We start from the raw sequence: 22,653 nt of genomic DNA on the forward strand, positions 1-22,653 counted from the left end.
CTACGTCCATTTATCGACACAGGGCGGCAATACCACGAGATGACCCAAATATTGAATACGACGCTACCACTAATGGCTGAATGTATCGAGGTTGGCCAAGAAATACGAAATATTGAGATTCAAGTCGCCTTTGGTCAGTCTAGCCCAAGCGCAGAGCAGAGTCCAGATGTTGGTCGTTCTATTCTCACCGCCGCCCACATTATTCGTCCCTGTAACTGAGCCTCTGGTCTTGTCTACGTGCGGATCATGGTGCGGACAGACTTTGTATAGTACGTATGCGACGACGAGTTGGCGGCTCTTTCTGGTCAGTGGCAAAGTATTCTAAATTTCCGCCCATACTCGATCCGGGGTAAATGGACCGCTCAAAGCTGTTCAGCGGGATTCTCCTGAACATGATGTGGGTCATACTGCAGTTGCAATTTCTAGTAAACTTTTACGATCACTAGGATTAGTATAGATTGCCGAGGTATATTGGGGGCCGATACTATGAAATTATCTTTCTTTATCAATTTGAGCATAACGAGTATCATTTTGAGCATAACGCGTACCGTTTATCCAAATCTTAACCAGGGACCGGCGGTGAAACTGCATGTGAAATCTCAGCCAAACAGAACGACCGTAGATGAATTATTCCCCGCTGGTAACACAAGACGCAATGAGTGCATTCCGTAGGTCTCACGACTTCATCAGCTCGTCCTCGCCGTCTGTTTATCGGAATAATCAAGAAATCTACCCTTGCGGATCAACAATGTATTGGTTCCTAACCAACCTGTGGGCTTGAAGTGACCCATTCAAGTAGCACCCCCCTCTCCCCTCTGGCTGTCCAACGTTTCCTTATTTGACTTGAGCAAGAGAGGCTAATCCGGATACCCAGTCCCGGGTGGCTTCCGCTGAGGGCTGGACTTGTCTGTAATCCACTCGGACCGTTCCTTCAATGGATAACGCCGTTAGTAGCCCCTCGGCCGAATCCACCTTGTTGATAAAGTGGGACTTTGGCTTGGTGACATGATGCATCATATCATCTTTGACCTTGTTCAATTTCCTGGTTCACAATTCTGGTTCGCAATTTCAAAAAGCCCCCAAGAGCACTTGTATGGACCATACTATGTCCATGTTTACCGGGATATTATCAAACCTCCGAAGAAATACAAACTCCTAATGGTGTGCTGAATTTTGATTTGCTACAATGTTGGAGTCTGGAGAAACGTTGCTGGCGGAGTCGCTCCACTTCATGTTAGCTTCACATGTTGGTGAAGCTCGTACGTACGGTAAGGCGATGGGCACGGGGGGTCTATAATCTGGCAGAATGACTGAGTCCCTTGCTCATTTGCCCACAAATGCCGCCACAATCCCTGGCTTTCTTCAGTGTCCCTGCAGCCTGCAGCACATTCTACATGCCAAGAAGAACTATATCCATTGACGGTTTGCGATTCGAACGACCCCGCCCCTGTGTGACCGGCAATAATGTACGTACGTACTCTGTACAATGCGAACACAGGCTTGACAGGCTTGACAGGCCGAGGCCTTTGATTGTGTAAGATATTCCAATAGTATGTTATTCTGGAAACCATGGACCAGCCCCAAAGGGGCATCTGCGCCGAGTTGAATGGTTGCTATCGACACGGCATATGTGACACTTTCCTTTTCTACTGCCTGCGTACAAATATCACTCCTGGTCATCTATCCTCTGGATTGATTTACAAAGATAGAATTGCAACGCATCATCTTACTTCTCCAATACCAAGGCAATTGCATCTCTTCTTGTTTCAGCTGCTAGTTACTTCTCAGCATATATACAATGTCAGAGCTTCATGAGCAGTTTGACTACGTCGTAGTCGGTGGCGGAACCGCGGGTCTGGTCATAGCCTCGCGACTGAGCGAAGACCCCGAGGTCAGCGTGCTTGTGTTGGAGGCCGGTCCCGACAACTCCAGCGACCCTTTTGTCTTGACGCCAGGTCTTGTCGCGGCGCAATACGGACAAGAGAAATATGACTGGAACTTTAGTTCAGAGCCTCAGGTAGGGCGCAAACCAACGACTGTAGATATTGCCCATGCTTACCACCCAACCAGCCGAATTTGAACAACAGGAGGATCAACCAGGCGCGAGGACGTCAGCTTGGTGGCTCCTCGGCCCTCAACTTCAACATGTTGCTGTACCCTTCGCAAGCCAATATTGATGCCTGGGAAAAGCTCGGCAACGCTGGCTGGTCCTACAATGACTTGCTTCCTTATTTCAAAAAGTTCAGCACCACCCATGTGCCCCCTGCTTCGGCACTGGAGAACTCGGACATGGAGAGATATCACGACAACTCTCTCAATGGAAACGGACCACTTCACGTCTCTTATGGTGAGGGTTTCACCAAGGCTTTCAACGGTGCCTGGATGGACACTTTCAGCACCCTCGGCCTGCAGAACAAGGCAGACCCCAGAACCGGAAAGGCTCTGGGTGCCTTCCAGAACCCGTCTACTATTGACCCGAGCACCAAGACGAGGAGCTTTGCCGCTACAGCATACTTGACCCCTGATGTCCGCCAAAGATCGAACTTGACGATCCGCTGCAGCACAGTGGTCGACAAGATCTTGTTGGAGCAGAGAGGGGACACAGTTGCAGCTACTGGTGTAGCAATCTCGGTGGATGGCAAGACGCAACACATTGGAGCCCGCTCCGAAGTCATATTGGCGGCCGGTGCTCTCCAAAGCCCGCAGATTCTGGAGCTGTCAGGAATCGGCGACGCCTCCTTGCTCAAGAAGCACGGCATCCCCGTGGTGATTGACAGCCCCAACGTGGGAGAGAACCTGCAGGACCACGCCATTGTCGTGCAGAGCTTCGAGGTGGCCGACGGCGTCCCCTCTGGGGACGTGCTCCGGGACCCGGCCGTCCTCAACGCCCTGATCCAGCTCTACAGCACCTCGGGCGGAGAGGGACCCCTCGGACAGAGCACCATTAGCGTCGCGTACAGCCCGTGGTCCAACGGCGCCGGCCCGCTGTCCGCCGAGAGCAAAAAGGCCCTGCTGGACGCGCACCTGCCCGCGTCCGACCCCCGGACCACGGACTCGGCGCTCGCCGTCCGCGCCATCATTGAGAACCCCAGCGAGCCCGCCGTGGAGTACCTCCTCTTCCCGTCCCAGGTCACCATCAACCAGGAGCCGGTCAACATGGCCGAGATCATTACGCCCTCGCGGCCCGAAAACTACATTACCGTCATGACCATGCTGAACCACCCCTTTTCGCGCGGTTCCGTCCACATCACCTCGGCCGACGTACACACCAAGCCGTCGTGGGACCCCAAGTACATGTCTCACCCCTTGGACATGCAAGTCCTCGCGCAAAACGTCGAGTTCGTTGAGCGCATCGTCTCCACGGAACCCTTTAGCGCCATCCTCAAGCAGGGCGGCAAGCGCGCGCCCGAGACGGTGGCGACCGACTTTGAAAAGGCCAAGGAGATTGTTCGCAGCAACCAAATCTCCGTGTTTCACGTGTCGGGCAGCTGCTCCATGTTGCCCCGGGAGCAGGGTGGTGTTGTCGACGGCCGGCTGCGGGTGTACGGCACCAGCAACCTGCGCATTGTCGATGCCAGTGTCTTCCCGCTCGAGCCATTGGGAAATATCCAGGCTACCGTGTATGCTGTCGCTGAAAAGGCTGCGGATTTCATCAAGGAGGATCGCAAGAGTGCTACTGTCTAATGCCGCCAAGTACCAAAGTATCAAGTATAATAGAAAATCATAGCGTTCCGATTTTGAATAATCAAACAATGCATGAGTGAATAAAAATCTCTGGGGTGATGACATTAATTTCTGTTTCCGAAGCTCGGGCTCTTGATGATGCAACAAGAGGACAAACTTTAATAGATCTTATCAGAAATCTTTATTTGTGCGCAATGCCAGAACCTACGACTTTTTGTATTATTTTTTTGCCACTGAGGATTTGTGTCACCAAGAAAGCCGAAGCAATGTAGGAGCCTCAGCAGTCTTGGTTTTGCCCAAACACATTAGGGAGATAAGGGTTCAGAGCAAAGGAACTTGAGAGAAAAGCGGAGTTGCCAGAGCTGGCAAGATGTCTTATTATCTTCTTTTTCTTTTCCTAGGTTCTCTATGCTCAGCTCCCAACTTCCGCTCCCAGGCGGCGTAGTGGCCCATCGACAAACTCGGTCGCGTTCATGATTTCAGTCGCGCCATAGATGACTCTCTTCTTGGCTCTTTCGCCACCTGTCCGAGTGATCCACTCTTGTAGATTGCCATACTCATCCATGCTGCCGCCTCCTACCACAAACACAATGGCATCGGTGTATCCCTGGCGCCTTTGTCCAAAAGATGCTCCCATTCCCGGACCTTGAGTGCCGGGAAGACCCCCGGGAGTGCTACCTGTTCCAGCTCTGACAGCACTCGGTGTAGGCATTGTGCCGCGCGCATTTGCACTTCTAGGATCGAAAAACATGTAGCCTTCCGTCTTTGCTAGTGCCGAGCTCGAGGCTGTTTGTGGGTCCATGACGGACTCGACAATCTTGGTGACCGTCAAGTCTCGGTTCACAGGTATCAGATTCTTCAGCGCACCGCTCAGAGAGTCAAGGTTCAAACCACCAGGCAGCGTGACGCCGGCGTCCTTGACCCTGTCGGTAAGTCTTGAAGACAGATTCGAGAACCGACCAAATAGATCCGATCCAGCTTGTGCTGACGGTTGCGCGGGGTTGTTAATGGTTGTTAGCTGTGTCATTTTCGTGGTAGCACGAACTCTGGAGGGCAATTAGCGAGGACAAATATCCGAGGCAGGGAGTCACGTACTGTCTTATGTATGGCAGGGACGTGGTTTCGGCACCCGCGGCTTGCAGAGCTTCCTCAAATTGAGTCCATTCCGCGCGACTGACTTCCTGCTCTGTGCTCAAGAACCAGATAATGAACAGACGAAGTTTGTCCAGCGGTTCTTGGCCCCTGGCTTCATCCTTGATGGCCTCCAACACTTGCGCCTTTGTCTGCTTCATCACCTCCTCTTCCATCTGAAAGTAAGTATCAAGTTGCCGGTTCTTAATTCCTGTAAGAAGAGCAGCCAGAATATTCATGTGCATATCGAGAATCGCTTTCCTTTCCCTCAGCTCAGGGAGAAGAGTGATCGCAGCTTTGAGATGATGGGCGCTCGCACTCGTATCGTTTTGAAGGTCTTCTATAGATGAAGCACCTGTTTTCTTTGTGATTTCGGCCGCCTCATCCTTGTACCGTGTCAATTCTGCATCTATGTCCTCGGCAACCTGCGGGAAGGGCAGGGGGGCATTCTTCTCCCAGAAAAAGTCTGTGGCCGTAAGGTCATAAGCCTTTTTCGTCTTTCCCTTGCTCGGATCTTGCTCGTTGACGGGTGTCTCAATGGTGATGCGGTTAAGCTTCATGTTTAGAACATCGTGCACGAGTGATTGGTATGTCCAGGAATGGGAGAGCATGGGATTGAGGTCCACATTCCGGTCCAGGATGACCAGTACAGGTCGGGAGGTTGGAGTGCTAGCTGAAGAAGCAGGCCGAGCGCTCGCGGAGAAAAGGTTGTCCTTGGAGTTCAGAACGTGATCTCGAAGTTTTCTATCCAACTTGGCGGCAATCATCTCAGCTGCGGCACCCTTTGGGCAGCGTATTATGGGTATTACACCCATTGTGACCACGACGCTGAAGAGTCCACTGACGATCTTGTCCACGACATGATCCAATTCCTCATCGTTCGTCTTTGCGCTGTTCAGGGCCCAGTATGTGTTCTCCTTCTGCATTCCTAAGCTGAACAGGTCCGGCTCCGCCACAATGAAGTTGAGATACTGATCGTAGAGCTGGGCAATATGTTCAGATGTACCTGCTGTCGCTGTCTGAGTGGCAAAGTCTTCTAGCAGTGGCCTTGGTATGGATGATGTGAAGTTGATGTAAGCCGGCGAATAGAGGCCCTTCTGAAGGTCGTTGGTTATGGACTGAAGATTCTTGGCGCTGGGTTCGAGGAGATATATCACTGGCACATCGGGTATGGGATGTCTCGAGCCTGACAGATGCCTGATCACGAAAAAGTCAACAAGACTGTGATAGCGCAAGCGGGCATGGGGGTCTTGAGAGCAAGGAGCCTGGACCTACATGTGCATGGTGATTCCCAGGGCGCGCAGGTCGCTTACCCTGAGCACACTGCTGATGACATCGCGACCGAGGTCGTCAAAGACAAGAACCTTCCAGATTGGCTCGCCCTCAGATGTTACGAGGGAGGCGGCAGCACCGGAAGCGCCATTGGCGTGCAGGTCATCGTCGTCCTTCTGGTCAACGGGGTCGTTCAGATTGAGGATCTTCTTGAGGGAGGCAATCTGGCGGTCGCGCAAGGAAATTGCCTTGGCAGCCATGTTCGGCACGGAGAAGACTGTCCTCGGTAAACAGCGGCGATTACGACCGGGTGCAAAGGAGCAAATATGCGCGGTCTGTTGCAATATTCGCCGTGCTGGAGGTTCTCTTGATCTCGCCTACGTGGTACGTGCCAGGAGCGCTGCGCCGGACATGAAAGAGCGAGTACGTTGCACTTGCCCAGGTACCTTACCTGCCTAGTCAAACTACGTATTTGGTGGGGCAAAGTACTTCGGACATGGAAATGATCAAGGTTGCTGCACTTGAGAGCTGTAAGTCAATCCATTGCAATCGCATGTAACACGCTGATACAAATAAATAAGGACTGTAAAAATTAAGGCCAGTGTTCTCCCAAGAGCCACGCGCACGAATATGTAGTTCTCAATGGTGATCTTCTAAGGACAGTTGCGCAGTTGCAAAATGCTTTGCTGTCATCATTCGCCGTAGTGTGCACATGGGCAGCTGGGCAGCTCTCACTAATTGCATACAGGCGCACCTCCAGCGCATCTTGTACCCAATGTACATACCGAGCTTTGTAACGCAGCATATTAGTCAGGCTAGTCGAGATGATTACATTGTTGAACAAAAGTAGAGTCATGGAGTGCTAAAGAAAACGTGTTATTACAGCAGCATAGATGGTGATACAGAGTTAGATGAAGCAATATGGTCTTTTCTTGCATTAAATCTTAAGCTATGCCACTACTTTGCTCACAAAGGCACTATCAGAGGAAGGTATGGATGCAATGTATCTCCTAATCTAGTACAAATCCGGCGGACATGCGCGGTGCATGTATGGAGTATCGCTACTACTCAGGTACATGTGAGGATTCAGGAACACATCAATTGTTCTTGCATTTTGCCATTAGATGGAACTTAATGCCAAAAGACCCCATGGCCGTCTACTTAAGCAGTGCGTTTTATGAATTACCAGGGCACATTTGGATGGGGGACAAGTCTTCTGAATAGAACCGCCTGGTCAATCCTGTTGACGAATGATGTAGGTTGTACGAATGGTGCCGGCCAGTTGACGAGCACTTGACGCGAGACAAGGATACCTAAAACAAGGACCGCCAGCCGCCAGGATTTTTCATTCGCTTTCAAGGTAAAGGCCAGCCGATAGCTCCCTTTTTTTAATTGGCGTGACTGGCGTTCACTGCACCTTCGAGGTTGTGTCTGTCTCAGTCACTGCGCCCTCCAGCTAGTAGAGTTTCCAGCAAGGCCATTCATTGATTACATACCTTTTAGCCCTGGTACCTTCCTCCATCCGCCTGCCACTGGGGGTCTAAGCTCGGCGCTTGGTTTTCTCCCCCTCCGTTGACGCTGGGGCATTCCATTCCACCTCCCCAAGCCCCAATCTCTTTCCTCCTTTCATTTGTTGTCGTCGTCAAAACACGTTCTGTTGTCGACCATCATCAGCATCGACACATCCATCGCGCATCGTGCGGGAGGTAGAAGACCAACACGGTCTTTTAAAATTTTTCCATCTAGACCATCTGTGTCTAGATTTCAGTGCATATCGGCTACTACCGGTGGGCACTTCAGGGGCATCTAAAGCCTCTTTCCTCAATTGCCACTCCCGTCGCATTTTTGTTCTTTGGGACTGGGTGCGCGACTGGCCACTTCTTCTCCTTGCGACACGGGTTGAAACTGGCTTTTCTCTTTCTCTCTTCGTCGCTTTTGAATTCTAGACTACCACCGCGGGATTTTCAACCTTTTCTCTCCGGTCTGGCCACTCTTGCATCGCCAGCAGGGATCATTTTGTAATTGATGCAGCGTCTCTCAGTTGAAGAGGGCACTTAATTGATCAAACGCTTGATCTCCCCGGCACACGCAAGTCCAGGACCCAACTGCGTACTTCCCCAACATCATCGACGACAAAACTCACAACTCGGCCCAACGCCGCAAATTATAGGGTATGCTTAACTAAATCTCCTCCCCATTTTCCCACATATCACAAACACACACACGTCTCTCAGCACTTGCACCTTGCTATTATCGCGATGTCCAAGGCTGCCCAGCCTTTTTAATGTCCTGCCTACATATTATGTATGCACATGTTGTTCAGCGATCTTCCTACCGCTGCCCAATACAGGCTTGCGCATGGGAGTGACAAAGAAGAAAAAAAGAGCTAAAGAGCCCCCAAAAGCTCGCAGCAGTGAATTGCAAGTCTGGCAGGGGTCATAAAGAACTGCTGAGTGTGAGAGAGAGTACCTGAGTGAGTGGGCGGCCTTTGCTCCTCATTTGCTCGCAAGCGACCTACACAGTACCTGGCAGCCAAATGCGGGCGTGCACCCATAACGGGCGCGCCTGTCAGCCTTCACTTCAGCAGGGGCTGGCTTAGCAGTGATTGCTAGAGCTACAGGTAACTACCTAGGCCAGCTCCTCGCCACCTGCATCAAAGTAACTCATCCACTAAATTCCCACCGCAATTGGAGGGAGGGTGAAACTGGACTGCAAAGAGCGAAAGAAGCAGGCAACTCTGATTACATTGTGGAAACTCCGACCGTATCAATCTGATCAGGTTATGGCCTCCGTGGTTCGCCTTCCAACTAGCACGTACGCACGCAATGACAGACAGACAAGCCCGCAGAAAGAACAATTTGAGATTTTTGGCTACTAGCGGCAACAGCATCCACCCAAATCCAGCCAGCACCCAGCATGCAGCATCCAAGAACACCACAACCATACTCTGCCACCCAATACCACCATTCCAGCACAGAATTGTGGTCTATAATTGCCGGAATAGCAAAACCCGCCTGGCTGCTTGCTTGCAATATTCCTTGCCCTCGCTAGTAAAACCACAACGTTTGGTAGCATCTGTGGCATCAGTTCTCTCGTCCCCATTATGTCTGTGAGCATTCAAAGCTCTATTCGCAGGGGTACCCAAAAAACGTCGTCTAATCATTAAGGTCTGCCTTTGCAGATTCGGGCCGTGACGGTCGTTGCTTGGATACGGCTTACTCACTCCATTGCGCTCTGGCCTCGTTTACTTTGCGCATCTTGGCTGATCATTCATTCCCACGCTCAAATCACATCACATTCACTGGCTTCTTTCCTTTGAAGATACATAAACTCATTGCAGATGCTGATCGACCATCTTGGTTTAGTTTCTCGACTAGCCCCAATACGGCTTAGTTGACTTTTACTAGTCACACACCACCGGTTCACTGAAATTCACAATCTTCATTCCTATCATAAATCCCACTGCCTGATACAGTGCTTGGGTTCGACTGTGGCACAATCAAAGAGTAACCGTCACAACTTCAATTCCTATAGACAGCAGCGGTTGATTGAAGCTTTTTGTTGTCGAAAGGTTTGATTTTAAAGGTAGGCTTGAATTAGTGTATGTCATTGCGCACACCCTAGTTACCCTAGTGGCACCCCTCCCCTCCAACGAGCTCTACCCCCACGTGATAGTATACTTCTTGGGAGTCATATCAACTCACATACTTCATAATTTGTAGGACGCGAGCCTTTCAAGAGCTCAGGGTGTTTGAAACAGCATGGCTCAGGGTGGCCATAGCTGGCCAGGAGGGCAGTTTCATCCCAATGGCATGGAACATAGCGGCGCCATTGACCCTAATGCCGGGAACCTCACGTATGGTAGTGGCCTTGGTTCGGATACTGAGATGCTCTATATGGATGATTGGAACACAATGAACCAAAATCCCGCCAACTTTGGAGGCCAGCCTCATGCTGCTCCAACAGGTCAACAATTCTACCATGCACCGCAGTCATATTACCAAAACACCAATGCCTTTAGTGACAGCAACCGCCAGATCGACCAACGAACATCGTCACCTGCACTTGCCTACGGAAGTAGCCTGTATCATGAGCCTGCGTATCAACGACCGGCGCCTCAACAGCAAGAGCAACCGCAGCATCCCCCGGCACAACAACAGTCGTATCAACAATTCAATACCGATCTGGGCCAACGGAATGCTTCGGCTTCAACTAACAATTTCCCCGACGGCTCATGGCAACCACAAACGAACCACGGTGGTCAGAATCAATATGCTCAGCAGGCTTTAGCATACGAAAATCCGCAAAATATGTATCAACAGCACCTGCAACAGCCCTCGCATGCACACACACCGACACCGCCACCAGCTCAGAGGGGCACTGGCCAGTATCCCCTCAGCCATGGCGGACCAGTGAACTCAAGACCGAATGTCGTCACGCCACCTGCCTCGAATATTCAGGCTCACGCTCCTCCCCAACACCTTCATCCGGGCCCTTCCGAATACCACTTTCAGCCGAACCAGGGACAAGCCTCGCAGGTCACGTACCAAAATGCACCCGTCCATTCAGGTCCTATGGCTCCGGCATATGCTAGCCAGGTACAATTTGCGCAACCTCCTCAAAGCAATGGTCACGCCAGCAATGCCCCAGCAACGTCGCAATCCCTTGGACAACAGCAAGTATATGCGGCACAGCATTCTGCAGGAGTTTCTAAGGCGCCAGTCACTCGTACCATCAGCCCAATGTCATCGGGCCAACACGTATCTGCGCCGTCTCCTGTCCCTTATATTTCCAACATTTCAGCACCACCGGCACAATCACATATGACTATTCAGCAACAATCCACGCATAATCCTGCCACATTCACGGTCATTCCATCTCGTCCTCCTTTCGATCCACTCTCACACGGTGGGTTCTCGCAGCTCGATGGAGAATCCAATCTCTTCTTGTCAGAGGCGCCTGTAGAGATTGAGTGGACAGACTTTGTCCCGGACGATTCCTTTTCGTTCTCCGCACACTTCAACGCAAATGATGGTCCCCTCATGCCAAATCGACAGAAGCGACTACCCTGCGAGATTCGGCGTGATTGGAAGTGGTTACGGAAGCAGGAAAAGTCTGCTCAGAATGACGCTCAAAGGCGTGCGATATTGCTGGAGAAGGATAGGCTGGACCGAGAGATGGTTGCAGTCTCTGGTGAACGAAGTAAGTCATGCCAAAAAGATCCAATGATACAATTATTAACACCTGTCGCACAAGTTGAACCAACAACCAAAGTTGGCGTCAAGAAGATTGGCTCCAAAAGCGGCAGCAGGCCCACATCAGCACCAAAGACTGGAAGTGACTCATCTGACGACAGTTCGGACTATGACAGCGATTCTGAATTCGAAGAAAGCGAGGAGGATCAGGCAGCTCGCAAGATCAAAGCGAGCGGCAGGCCAAGTGACCCTGTCAAAGCTATCGAATACGATGTGGTCATGGCTGTCTGGCATGCTCCTGAGGAGGAAGCTCAACCCAATTCCACAGCAAATTCCATCCAAGCATTTGGTGCTCATATCGAAAAACTCTGGACTAAGATCAAAGATCTTAAGAAAGAAGTCAAGGCTGCCAAAGAAAAGAAGAGCAAGAAGTTGGAATCTCTGGAAGTGGAAGTTGGGAAACAAATGAAGCTCATGCTTACAGCTATCGAAGCTGTCACCAAGTTTGCGGAACCTTCGGTACTCGAAAACATGGGTGGTAATTCAAAGTTGGCTGTCATTTTGTGGAATGCTTTCAGGAACTCACTGTCTGCCAAGGACTTCAATGGTCCCTTACCCAAGGCCATCCTCTCCCTTATGTCCCATTTCACTACGATGGAAAGATCACTCGTATTGGGCGTTCTCAAAGTCCCAGAGTACCACAAGAAGCACCAAAAGGACTTTGACAAGACCTGCCTAGGCTTTCTAGATCAGATCCAGTCCAAGGCAAAGGGTACTGCTGCTGATACAGAGAAGAAGGCTAAGGAGCTATCGACAAGTGAAACTAAGGAGCCTTTGAGTGCGCCAAAAAAGAACCCGGTTTTCATGGCAAAAGACTTGGTCTCAGCATCAAAGAAGGTAGTCTCCTCAGAGTCGAAAAAGGTGCAACCCACTGGCCCCGCTGTTCTAGATGCTAGGAAGTCCAGTAACGTTGTCACGAAAAGCGTTGGAAGCTCGCCATCCAAGAGGCCTCGTGATGAGGAAGCCGATTCCCGAGCGGCCAAAAAGGTGGCTGTCGATGGTACTTCAGGTACATCCGTCACCAAGCCCAGCTCTACCACTACTACCAAGACGACCACTGTTGTGCAGCCACGTGCAAAGTCTACCGGGTCGCTTCTTCCTGGCCGTACAGCTCGGCCAGCCGTCAAGCCCGCCACAAAGAAAGTCGAATCGCAACAATCATCTAGCAGCCTGTCAACCATCAGCGGTTTGCTGGCAGAAATCGCCAAACCAAAGTCCCCTCCCAGGCAAAAGGAGGAACCTACCAAGGCTCCCGAGACAGAAGAAGAGCGGAAGCGCAGACTTCGCAAGGAATCTCGTCGTGGACTCCGGGTCATGTGGAAACCTGATCACGAACTCGAGCAGGTTCGCATTTTCCAGCACGATGCTGCTGAGGATGAAGGCCGGGCTAGCAACATGGTGCGTGATGCTAGAGACAATCGCTCCGAAGGTCAGGCGCTCAAGCGAGCACTTAGCCACGTGGAAGATCAAGACGGAGACGCGGAGAAGGAGGACGACGAAGAGGGTGCCAATGAGGGTAATCCCAAGGAGACTAACCTGCGACCGTGGCTCGACCCGCCGGCAGTCGATTTTATGCACATCGACCAGGTGAATCCAGGACAACGAGACAAAACCTTTGTCACTCGTGGAGGAGCCACAACTTTCCACACGGAGGAACAGCAAGCAATGGAGAAGTACGAGCAAACCCAGTTCATGGAAATCTACACGTCAGTTTCAGATATCCCTGAAACACCAAAATCGCCTACTCGCAAGGAAGTTGAAAAACCTTCTGTCCTTCCCCACGTATCCCAGCTTCCTGCAGATACACCCAATCTGCAAGAACTCCACCTGCGCTGGACCGAAATCGCACAGTTTGGAGCAGAACAAGCAACACAACGAATGCTTCAACGACTGCGCAACAAGTCAACTCCCGAACGTGCTGCCAAATTTGACCGACTTCTAGCCGATCTACGAAACTCCTCGATGATGAGCCAAGACCGAAATCAACCATATGCATTTGCGCCAAGTGCATCGCAGCAAGCCTACTCATCAAAGCTTGCCGCCATGACGCCAGCTGAGCGTGATGCCGAGGTGCTTCGCCTTTTGAAGTCGGATGCGGTTTTGAACTGGGTTGACAAGCACCCAGTCGACCCCAACAATTTGCAGACTGCACAGCGACACGATTATGGCGACGCAAAGGTGCAGGCAGATGTTGATGCGGTTGAAGCGGTTGTCACAACATTTTTGGGCAAACCATACCCCGTCACCGAACCTCCAGAACACCTGAGGTCGAATGCGGCTTATGTCAAAGAGTGGCAGACTGGGTATGATAAGGACATGGCAGATAGATCATCACACGATGCAACAGCACGCGCAAAGAAACTCGCCGAAGAATTTGCCCGAGTCAGTGCGGCATCCGTTCCCCAAACAGCACCCGTGCCTGCCACAACCCAGGCTACACAGGATCCCAATGCGGCGGCGTGGGCTGCGTACTTTACACAGATGGCTCCAGCACAACAACAACAAGCCCAGTCGGCACAGGGGCAGCAGCTTACATATGACCAATACGCCGCCATCCTCCAGCAGACACAGGCCCTACAGGCTCAGCAAGGTGGCCCCGGTGCACAAGCTCCTGGATTGCAGTATCCGCAACAGCCACAGCCGGCGCAGCAAGATCCGAACGGACACATTGGTGCTCTACTGGCTGCGCTCGGAGGTCAGGCTAACCAGTCACAACCTGCCGTCGCAGCACAAGCGGCGCAGCAAGATCCGAATGCCGCTGCTTGGGCTGCCTATTATGCATCCATGGGCCAAGCGCAACAGCCCCCTGCAGCAGCAGCAGCAGCAGCACAACCACAGCAGCAGCAGCAGCAGCACCAACCACAACAACAACATGCTTACCAGCATCGCGATCGCGACCGAGACAGAAGCAATCGCAACTACAATGGTGCTGATGCCATGTTGGACTACGGTCCATCTGAGGCTGATTCGCGCGACAAGGCGCACCGTGGCGGCCGCAAAGAGAATAGCAAGGATACCTTTCGTGGCGGCAAGGATTACGACCGCAAAGGCATCAACCGCTCGCTTATTGGCACAAAGCCGTGCACATTCTGGGCCCAAGGCAAATGTGCCAAGGGCGATCAGTGTACATTCCGACACGACCCAAATGACTTGAAATAAGAGGGCACCAGATCCACAAGATTCTACCAAACAATTTGACTGGCACAAGACGCCAATTGTAACCATAGCAACTAATGATTTGGAACGGCAGCATTTGATAGGGCAAGAGGTGTAACATCACGCATTGAGAGGCATTTCAAAAGCATTGCTCTGGAGTTTGGGTCACATGATTTGGAGGAGGAATAGGGAGCTTTGGCTAAGAAGGGCCAATGAGCTGGGCTGTTTGAGGTATTTTCAAATGCATACCAAACTCGTGCAAAGGTGAGCCGAGTTGTGGCCAAATCTGAATTTTCTGGTGAAGGGAGTGGCAAGCATGTCTAGATTTCGATGTCGGATTTCTTCGGCCGTCTTCTTCTCGGCGGTGGTCAGAACGTGTATGTTAATAGTACCTAATGCATCAGGTATAGCTGCTAAAGCTGCCCAATGTAATACAGAAATAGTTTCGTAGTGAACAAGACGACCGTGACTGGATGTTGTGAATACCGAGCCGTCTTACCAATGTCTTTCCTGCTGAATGATCAATCACACTAAAACGATCCGTATTATCAAAAGAACGCTTGTTGGCATCGTTGACGTCACTAGTGTTGGTTCCTCCCAATGAGCGACTAATAGCACGGCGCATTGTGCAACGACTATGCTGATCAAAAAGTATATATTCTAATAATAGTCTCACAAGAAGGGAATCTCATTAACAGAAGTATGATCTCGCCACTGCGTCTGTATACAGTACCTCACCTATCCAAGATGCCTCAATCGACATGGGCGTCCATCGCACGTGGGCCTCATGCTACACCACCATCGCCAACAGTACTCTTGGGACAACAGTCAACTCAACACCATGACCTCCATATGCGTGCGCCTTGTCAATCTGGTGATCCCAATGGAAGGCCAATACACCCGCCACAGTCTTCAATGGATCAGCAGATGGCTCTGCCGCGACAGCGCAAAGATGCCCATCGACCACGGACGGGGCCACCGCGGGCTCGGCCGGAGCAGAATGGCAGTAAAGACGCCAATACCTACGAGGAAGAAGAAGAGGACTGCTACGTCCTGACACTATTAACTGACGGCCAGCACAACGCCGAGATGTCGGCGCTCCGGCGGCAGTGGTTCCCCGCCAAGCTACGCAAGGTGGACGCGCACGTGACTCTATTCCATGCGCTGCCGGCGTCGCGCCTGGAGCAGGTGAGGGCTGATATCGGGGCCGTGGCGGCGCGCACGGCGAGGTTTCCGGTGCGGGCGCAACCTCGCGGGGTGTTTCGGATGGGTAAGGGTGTCGGGGTTGAAATGGACCGGGAGAGTCTTGCGCGGGTCAGGGCATTGCGGGAGGGGTTGAGGGTGCGATGGAATAATGAAGAGCGGGAGGTGGACCAAGACGGCACTGATCATGGAGAAGGGGGTTGGTTGAGTGAGCAGGATGCTCGAAGAGGGTGGAAGGGTCACTATACCGTCATGAACAAGGAAAATGACAGGGCGAGAATGGAGGCGTGTTATAAAGAGCTTTCACATGACTGGAAGGGCAGCAAAGGAGTTGTTGGTGGACTGACCTTGTGGAAATATGACAAGGGATGGTGGAAGAAGAGTCAAGATTTCCACTTTAAAGATTAGACAAAGAGATAGAGAAGAATTAGAGACAGGAGTAGAAGAATTTTCGAGATCGCACTCTATCGTCGGGACTTGGTCACCCGAATCCATGACCGTGGGTCAATATGTAGTGAACAAGTCCACCACGTTGTGAAACTTGGTGGAAGAACGCGATTGAGCCGGGATTTTGCTCTCTTTGCGCTGCGCTGTGGAGCCCAGATAGTAGATAGGATCGCTGCCGGGGTGGTGGATGGAGAAGCTGACCATCTACCTGCAGGCATCATTACTTTTATTGGTGATCATGAACAACCAGTAGCGCTGACTGCATGCAATAGATCCATCCGAGTGTCACGTACCAGGGGTTGATTGGGGACTAGGGAAGCAATTGGACGCCAGCTATTAGAGAAAATCCATCTTCAGCCTCGTCCAAAAGTCCTGATCCCTCCCCTTCTCGCGTCCTGCGCATCACTTCACTGAGCTCACTATCGAAGGCACTTGGATGCCTGTGTAACAACAATGATGGCCGACGTTCACGAAGTCCAACCGCTGGTTCGAGATGTGGCCCCTCGCGGTCAACGTGGATCGTACGAAGGCGAGCTTGGATCAAGTAAGTCAATGTTTGGTCATGTCATAATAATCAAGACGCGCATACCTCAATCTCACAGCCGCCACTAATATTCATCTCTGATTATAGCCGATTTGATAAATGCAGTTAAAGAAGATAACATCAATTTGATTCGCACTTTATTGGGCATGCCAGAGCATAATCATATACTCCATACAGCGAGAGATGAGGACAGTCGCACTGCCTTGCACTGGGCGGTGATCAGAGGACACCAACAGACGTTGTTTGAGCTTATGCCCGTGTGTGACGCAATTGTCAATGCAAAAGACCGTTTCAACCGTACAGCGCTATTCTATGCCGTTGGAGGCCAGGAATTCTCGAATTTGATGGTCGAGATGCTCCTTCTTGGTGGTGCTCAGGTCAACTACATCGATGTTGATAGGAAAACACCTTTGCTCATGGCACTTGAGAGAAAAGACCGCCTGCTCACTGGGCGATTGGCCGAGTTTGATTCGATCACAATGCACATGATCATTGCAGAATGTCATCCGAGTAACGACAAAAGCGAGGGCATGATCAACATATTAGACTTTCTCCTCACACATGGAGGCAAAGATCTAAAGAGCACCAAAAATCGAAAGGGCCAAAGCATACTTCATGCATCAGCAACCACGGGAAATATGGCTGTTGTAGATGTGTTTATGGAACACGGCCGGATCAATCCTCTGGAAGTTGTACTAGAAATGGACAAGGAAGGCGACACACCTCTAATCTCAGCCGCTCGAGGTGGATGGTTCGAAATGGCAAAATTTCTCGTGCAGGACTGTGATTTCAACAAAGATATCGTCGACGCCAACGGAATGACGGCACTGCACTGGGCTGCACACCAGGGTCACACGGCAATCGTATCACTTCTGGTGGACGCGGGCGCTGACATAATGCGTCAGACCGAGACTGGCTTTACATCTCTTTTCCTTGCCTGCAATAATAGGCGAGATGAAACGGGGGTTTTACTGTTGGAGAAGACAGGCATCCCAAAGGCTCTGACATTAAAGGATGCTTTTGGCCGTGGCTTGACACGTGTTGCGGCATTGAACAACTGCAGTAACATTTTGACCAAACTCATTGAATATGCCAAGGAGGAAGGCAACGATGCGCGAGTGTTGTGGGAGCATTCTGAAGGGTGCTCACATGCTTTCGCTGCCATCGGAAGCGATTGCCGTGAGAGTGCAATGACTTTGCTGAAAGCCGGCGCCGCCGTGACAGGGTCCAATGGAAATCGTGACACAGCTCTTCACTGCGCAGTATCTCATGGCGACGCTGATCTAGTCAAATGGCTACTTGAAAATAGGAGTGAATCGCGTCTTTGGATGGTCGCAAAGAACAAGGAAAATCAAACTCCCGCAGGCGTAGCTGCTACCCGTCTGGAGGGGGGTGTTCTTGCCGACATACTTGCCGACCTCTTACACTATGAGGAGCCGGCTCGTGTCCGAGATCTTGACACTACAGGGTGGATAGGAATTCACTGGGCCACATTCTACGCGCGTCTAGATCTCATCAAGTTACTCGTGCGGAAGACAGCAGATGGCACGAATAATAGTGTTCTTGCGGCAGACACTAGTGGTCGAACAGCTGCAGACCTTGCCCGCAGGCTACACCCAAAGCAAATGAAGCTGCTGCAATGGTTGAAGCCGGTGGACACGCTTGGAGATCCAAGTGATGTGCCACTCCTCCGGGAGCCGAAAGTCTCTGACGAAACTAAAGATATCTGCGGTAGAGTACCGGCATTCCTGATGGATGTATACGGTAGGCGTGGTACCCTGGTGATACTGCTGTACGTTTCCGACATCCTCTGCTATGGGCCCGATCCGATCATGTCCGTCGAAGCAGAGAAACGTGGCATGGATCGCAGGTTGAGATCCAGATGGATTCACCTTCCACTAAATAATGTTAGTACCCTAAAGTCCCATGAAATGCTGTTTATTACTCAAGTTAACCGTGATAGAAAATATGGCTCAAGGTACATTAACTCATGGGATCAAAATTATTCCTTGCTCACCTTCACAGGACCTCATACATAGAATTTATTTCGATATTGCAGACGAGAACATGGACAATCTGGAAACAGCGGGCAACGAGTTTGAACCTACTTCTCCTAGGGGTTTGGCTCATAACACAGAAACTAGCTGTCGCGACCTCGACAACTTGACAAATTTCAGCGCAATTTCTCCAGACAACATACCATCAAGTTTGGAAGATGACGCAATGATTGTTAGCGGGACACAAACAAGCACCAAGCTTTTCTTTCCAGATGCGCAAAACAATCAAGTAGAATCCGAGGAATACCCAACAACGTTACCGTCAAACAACTTGCACGCCAAAGGAAAGCCTGCAAATACACCCCGAAGAATACCACCTGAATGGAGGTCCTTGAAGAAGGTCATCGATCATGCAACCATTCAGCATTCAAAGCTTTCTCGCTTTATTGACGAGAAGATGTCATCCGAGCCCCGCGTTGGATACTTGAGACCTATTGCGCCGTTTATTGATGTAAGATATCGTTGACCTTGAAAATATGCGCCATCTAAATCTTTTAGTTCTTTCAAGTAGCATCTAGGGACTTGAGGAAAGACGCGTATCATCCTTCCGCAATAGAAGGACTGAGGGTCTGCATTTCTGTGAGTCGACCCCTCCATTTCTTTTTTTCACGATCGTAATTCACAAGTGCAGATGCCATATTTGGCTTTTACCCGAGAAAGCAAGCAGAAACAGTGGCCACAAGATACTCGAAACGAATCGACCACGTCGCTTGAAGAGGTCATAGGCGCTCAATACACCACAATACCACCCGCACTCCAACGACTGTTTGATTATTATCATCATGATGATCAACGCAGGGGGGCGCTTCAAGTTCCGCAGACCTTGGACCAATTTCACTACCAGTCTCTGTTGGTCTCAGATCGCAAGACTAAAGACCAGGTGCTTTACCGTCACCAGCAAAGGGGCGAAGATCCAGATGCCGATCCTTTCATCTGTCTAGTAGATCAGCTTTGGTTGCACGTTGTCGATGACGGTAAGTTCTTCTTTCTTGGCACAGCGAATCGTGGTTTCTAACTAGTACTAATATTCTATGGTTGCAGCCACAATTGTAACCTCAACTTCGCAACATTTGGATGATGATATCCTCGATCTTACGACTGCCACGACAGAGTTGTACAAGAGCGATAATTACAAAAGTGTTCGGAAAGATTCTGTTTACGGCTTGATACCCTTGATCTTGGCGACCTGTATTCGAAAGTCAATGGAAAAGGAGCTGGGTGGTAAGAAAGAGCGGGTTCTAGACATGTTTGCTGCTGCTGTCACAAATACGGTGTGTTTGAGTGCGACAATCAAGCTGTGCAGTCCTCTGACTAACACTTTGAACAGTCTAAACGCCAAGTTGCGTTGTTCAACGATTTTCGGAAGAACATATCCAATAGCAGCCAGAGCCACGACACGGGTGATACCGATGTCACTCGCGTTCTCACGGAAGAGATCGACCTGTTACAAGAGGTGAATGATGTCCTTATTGAGTTGAATATCATCAAGACAGTACTTGGTCACCAAAAGGACATCCTTGAGAGCTACTCAAACTTTGTCGATGCCGAAATAGACAGAGGAAATGGTTTTTACAATGACAGCAAAGGGGCAAAAGTCATCATCGATACGGTTGTGACTTGCAAAGCCCTGAGTAGGATTGACGTGTACATTGGTGAGGTCGAGAAGATGGTCTTCGTGGCCAAAGAAACCCAGAACAACGTAAGAGCCCCCAAATTTCAGTAGAGGAAAAGGATGTACTCACAAGGCCTCGCAGCTGCACACTCATCTGGATCTTCGACAGAGAGATGCGAATCTCAATGAAGCAGTATGGGCACGTAAAGCGGCCCAAGAAACCACGCAGCAGAGCAGAACCATCATGGTTTTTACCGTGGTCACAATATTTTTTGTCGGTTAAACATTGCCAAACTACTGACTACCTACTCACTCCAAAAACAGCTACCAATCACCTTCCTCTCTTCACTATTTGCGCTCGACATTACCGTATTTCCTCACGACGACGAAGGCGATCTCAAGTACGGCCCTGGCTGGGCGTTTTCATGGTTATGTAAGTTGACGACCGTTGCCCGCTTTCCCGTAGAAATGTGCTGAATGAACCACCGTAACCTCCAGTCGGTATGACCATTGCCGTATCTTTACCACTGGTCCTGCTTGCCTTCTACGTCAATGAAGTCGCATTACTTTGGAAGAAGTGGATGGCGCGTTGGCAAAAAGACCAGAATCGCGGCGTCGGCGTCAATGAAAGAGTTGGGTTTTTCCCAATCACGAGGATAATGAACTCGCGGCTCAGATTTAGGACAAAAGGTTCGCGCAAAATGGACAGGGCCGAAGGTACTGGCGCAAAAGAAGTGGTATAGATTGGAAAACAAACATTGTGATCAGAGCAATTGTACCGCTATCAATTCAATGCTATTTTGATGACGTTTTGGTGGTGACGACATCGAATGTGCCCTATTATGGCCGCTATATTGATCCCACCCCAAAATACCTGTAGGCCCTGGCATATATGCGGTCTGCGGGTCCTATATACTCTGTAGATGGGGCCCCCGTGGTCAACATGGATCGCACAAAGGCAAGCTTAGATCAAGTAGACCAAACACTGGTCATGTCTTGAAAAATTAGATGCGAATACCTCAATCTCACGGCCGCTACTGATATTTATGATCTCCGAAGGCTGACGCGACATCGGTTTCGCTATAGCATATTTGTTGACCCACACCACCGCCACCTCCGGACGCCTTAATGATAATCTGGTAGAATTAATAACGTATCTATCAACAGAGAGAATCACGCGTACCAGAAATGCTAGGTTACTCGCTTCCTGTAGAGCTTCGTGAGCATCTTTCAGTAGGCCAGACCCTTTGATCACAGGTACGTTGGCGGCAATGGCAAGCTCACGTGCCGTATGCTTGAGCCCTATTGCGTTGATAGCATCGGCATCCGGACCGACGAAGAGCATGCCAGCCCCGTTCACACGGCGGGCGAATTCGACGTTTTCACTCAAAAAGCCGTATCCCGGGATCGCAGCGTCGATACACTGCTCTGCACATATCTTCAAGATAGCCTTGCTACTCATAGAACAATGAATTTTGTGATTGCTTCAAATTCGCCCGGCTGAGCTCCATCCCGAGGAAGAAGGACACACATATCTGTGTATGCATCCGAACATTCGTCTTCAAGAAGAATGCCCACGTCAGCTAGACGTACGTGGATTGCGTGGCTGTCGGCTTTCGTGAACAATGCAACGCTGGTCAACGAGAGAGCCTGGCAGGCGCGAATGCACCGCACAGCGATTTCGCCAAGGTTGGCTATGAGAACGCGCTGGAGACGCGCCATCATGTAAGCTTGAATCAAGTCGTGGATGCTACGCTGTAATAATTTTCTAGCACAACTGCGTGCTGTAAACTTGTGCTATTTGTAGCAGTGCAGTTGAATCGCGTACAGGTTTCCTTCAGCTTTCACGGCATTGATTCGCTCAGAAACTGGCGATCACTTTATTGGCACGTACAAACATCACCATGGTCTTGAGAATGATAACGCATACCAAGGCACTCACTCGTTGCTATTGTCAGAAACGCCTTTCCCCAGAACTGCCCTCGCGCGGAATCCGACTGCAAGCGCCGTTAGCGCTCGATATCTACAGATTGCCTGTCTATGTCATGAGCCTGGCAGCTTGTTATAATTGCATCAATTCAGTCGCTGATCCGAGTCGGCACATGCGCAAAAAAGTGGGCTATTCGTATACTTGAAGAAGTGGCGATAAGGATTCACCTTATCGCGCCAAATGACCGCCATTGGCGCCACGCATAGCTAGTGGAAATCACAGTACGACCTGTTCAACAATTAGGAGCATGCGGGGCTGCTGTTAGTCACTAGAACAACGCTGAGCAGCGCAATCAGTCATGA

General features: G+C 50.6%; 7 protein-coding genes across 7 annotated transcripts; 5 read left to right on the forward strand and 2 right to left on the reverse strand.

Annotated features, from left to right (window-relative positions):
- Positions 1-1,798: 1,798 nt before the first annotated feature.
- On the forward strand, positions 1,799-3,684 carry PFICI_06088 (uncharacterized protein; the record flags this gene model as incomplete). Its single annotated transcript, XM_007834669.1, has 2 exons — positions 1,799-2,017; positions 2,071-3,684. 2 exons carry the CDS (start codon positions 1,799-1,801, stop codon positions 3,682-3,684), a joined length of 1,833 nt encoding a protein of 610 aa, XP_007832860.1.
- Positions 3,685-4,096: 412 nt separating this feature from the next.
- Positions 4,097-6,347, reverse strand: PFICI_06089 (uncharacterized protein; the record flags this gene model as incomplete). Its single annotated transcript, XM_007834670.1, has 3 exons — positions 4,097-4,730; positions 4,780-6,012; positions 6,091-6,347. 3 exons carry the CDS (start codon positions 6,345-6,347, stop codon positions 4,097-4,099), a joined length of 2,124 nt encoding a protein of 707 aa, XP_007832861.1.
- Positions 6,348-9,848: 3,501 nt separating this feature from the next.
- On the forward strand, positions 9,849-14,501 carry PFICI_06090 (uncharacterized protein; the record flags this gene model as incomplete). The annotated part of the gene is made up of 2 exons (XM_007834671.1): positions 9,849-11,289; positions 11,344-14,501. 2 exons carry the CDS (start codon positions 9,849-9,851, stop codon positions 14,499-14,501), a joined length of 4,599 nt encoding a protein of 1,532 aa, XP_007832862.1.
- Positions 14,502-15,245: 744 nt separating this feature from the next.
- On the forward strand, positions 15,246-16,109 carry PFICI_06091 (uncharacterized protein; the record flags this gene model as incomplete). Its single annotated transcript, XM_007834672.1, has 1 exon — positions 15,246-16,109. The coding sequence occupies one exon, from the start codon at positions 15,246-15,248 to the stop codon at positions 16,107-16,109; it is 864 nt and encodes a 287-aa protein (XP_007832863.1).
- Positions 16,110-16,601: 492 nt separating this feature from the next.
- Positions 16,602-19,215, forward strand: PFICI_06092 (uncharacterized protein; the record flags this gene model as incomplete). Its single annotated transcript, XM_007834673.1, has 3 exons — positions 16,602-16,692; positions 16,870-18,599; positions 18,643-19,215. The coding sequence occupies 3 exons, from the start codon at positions 16,602-16,604 to the stop codon at positions 19,213-19,215; spliced, it is 2,394 nt and encodes a 797-aa protein (XP_007832864.1).
- Positions 19,216-19,380: 165 nt separating this feature from the next.
- PFICI_06093 (uncharacterized protein) lies at positions 19,381-21,104 on the forward strand (the record flags this gene model as incomplete). Its single annotated transcript, XM_007834674.1, has 6 exons — positions 19,381-19,723; positions 19,791-20,020; positions 20,077-20,448; positions 20,504-20,635; positions 20,686-20,794; positions 20,860-21,104. 6 exons carry the CDS (start codon positions 19,381-19,383, stop codon positions 21,102-21,104), a joined length of 1,431 nt encoding a protein of 476 aa, XP_007832865.1.
- A 291-nt stretch (positions 21,105-21,395) lies between these two features.
- On the reverse strand, positions 21,396-22,083 carry PFICI_06094 (uncharacterized protein; the record flags this gene model as incomplete). The annotated part of the gene is made up of 3 exons (XM_007834675.1): positions 21,396-21,497; positions 21,545-21,815; positions 21,893-22,083. The coding sequence occupies 3 exons, from the start codon at positions 22,081-22,083 to the stop codon at positions 21,396-21,398; spliced, it is 564 nt and encodes a 187-aa protein (XP_007832866.1).
- Between the last annotated feature and the right edge of the window lie 570 nt (positions 22,084-22,653).

Source organism: Pestalotiopsis fici (assembly GCF_000516985.1).
Source record: "Pestalotiopsis fici W106-1 unplaced genomic scaffold PFICI_Scf_4, whole genome shotgun sequence".
Classification (NCBI taxonomy): domain Eukaryota; kingdom Fungi; phylum Ascomycota; class Sordariomycetes; order Amphisphaeriales; family Sporocadaceae; genus Pestalotiopsis; species Pestalotiopsis fici.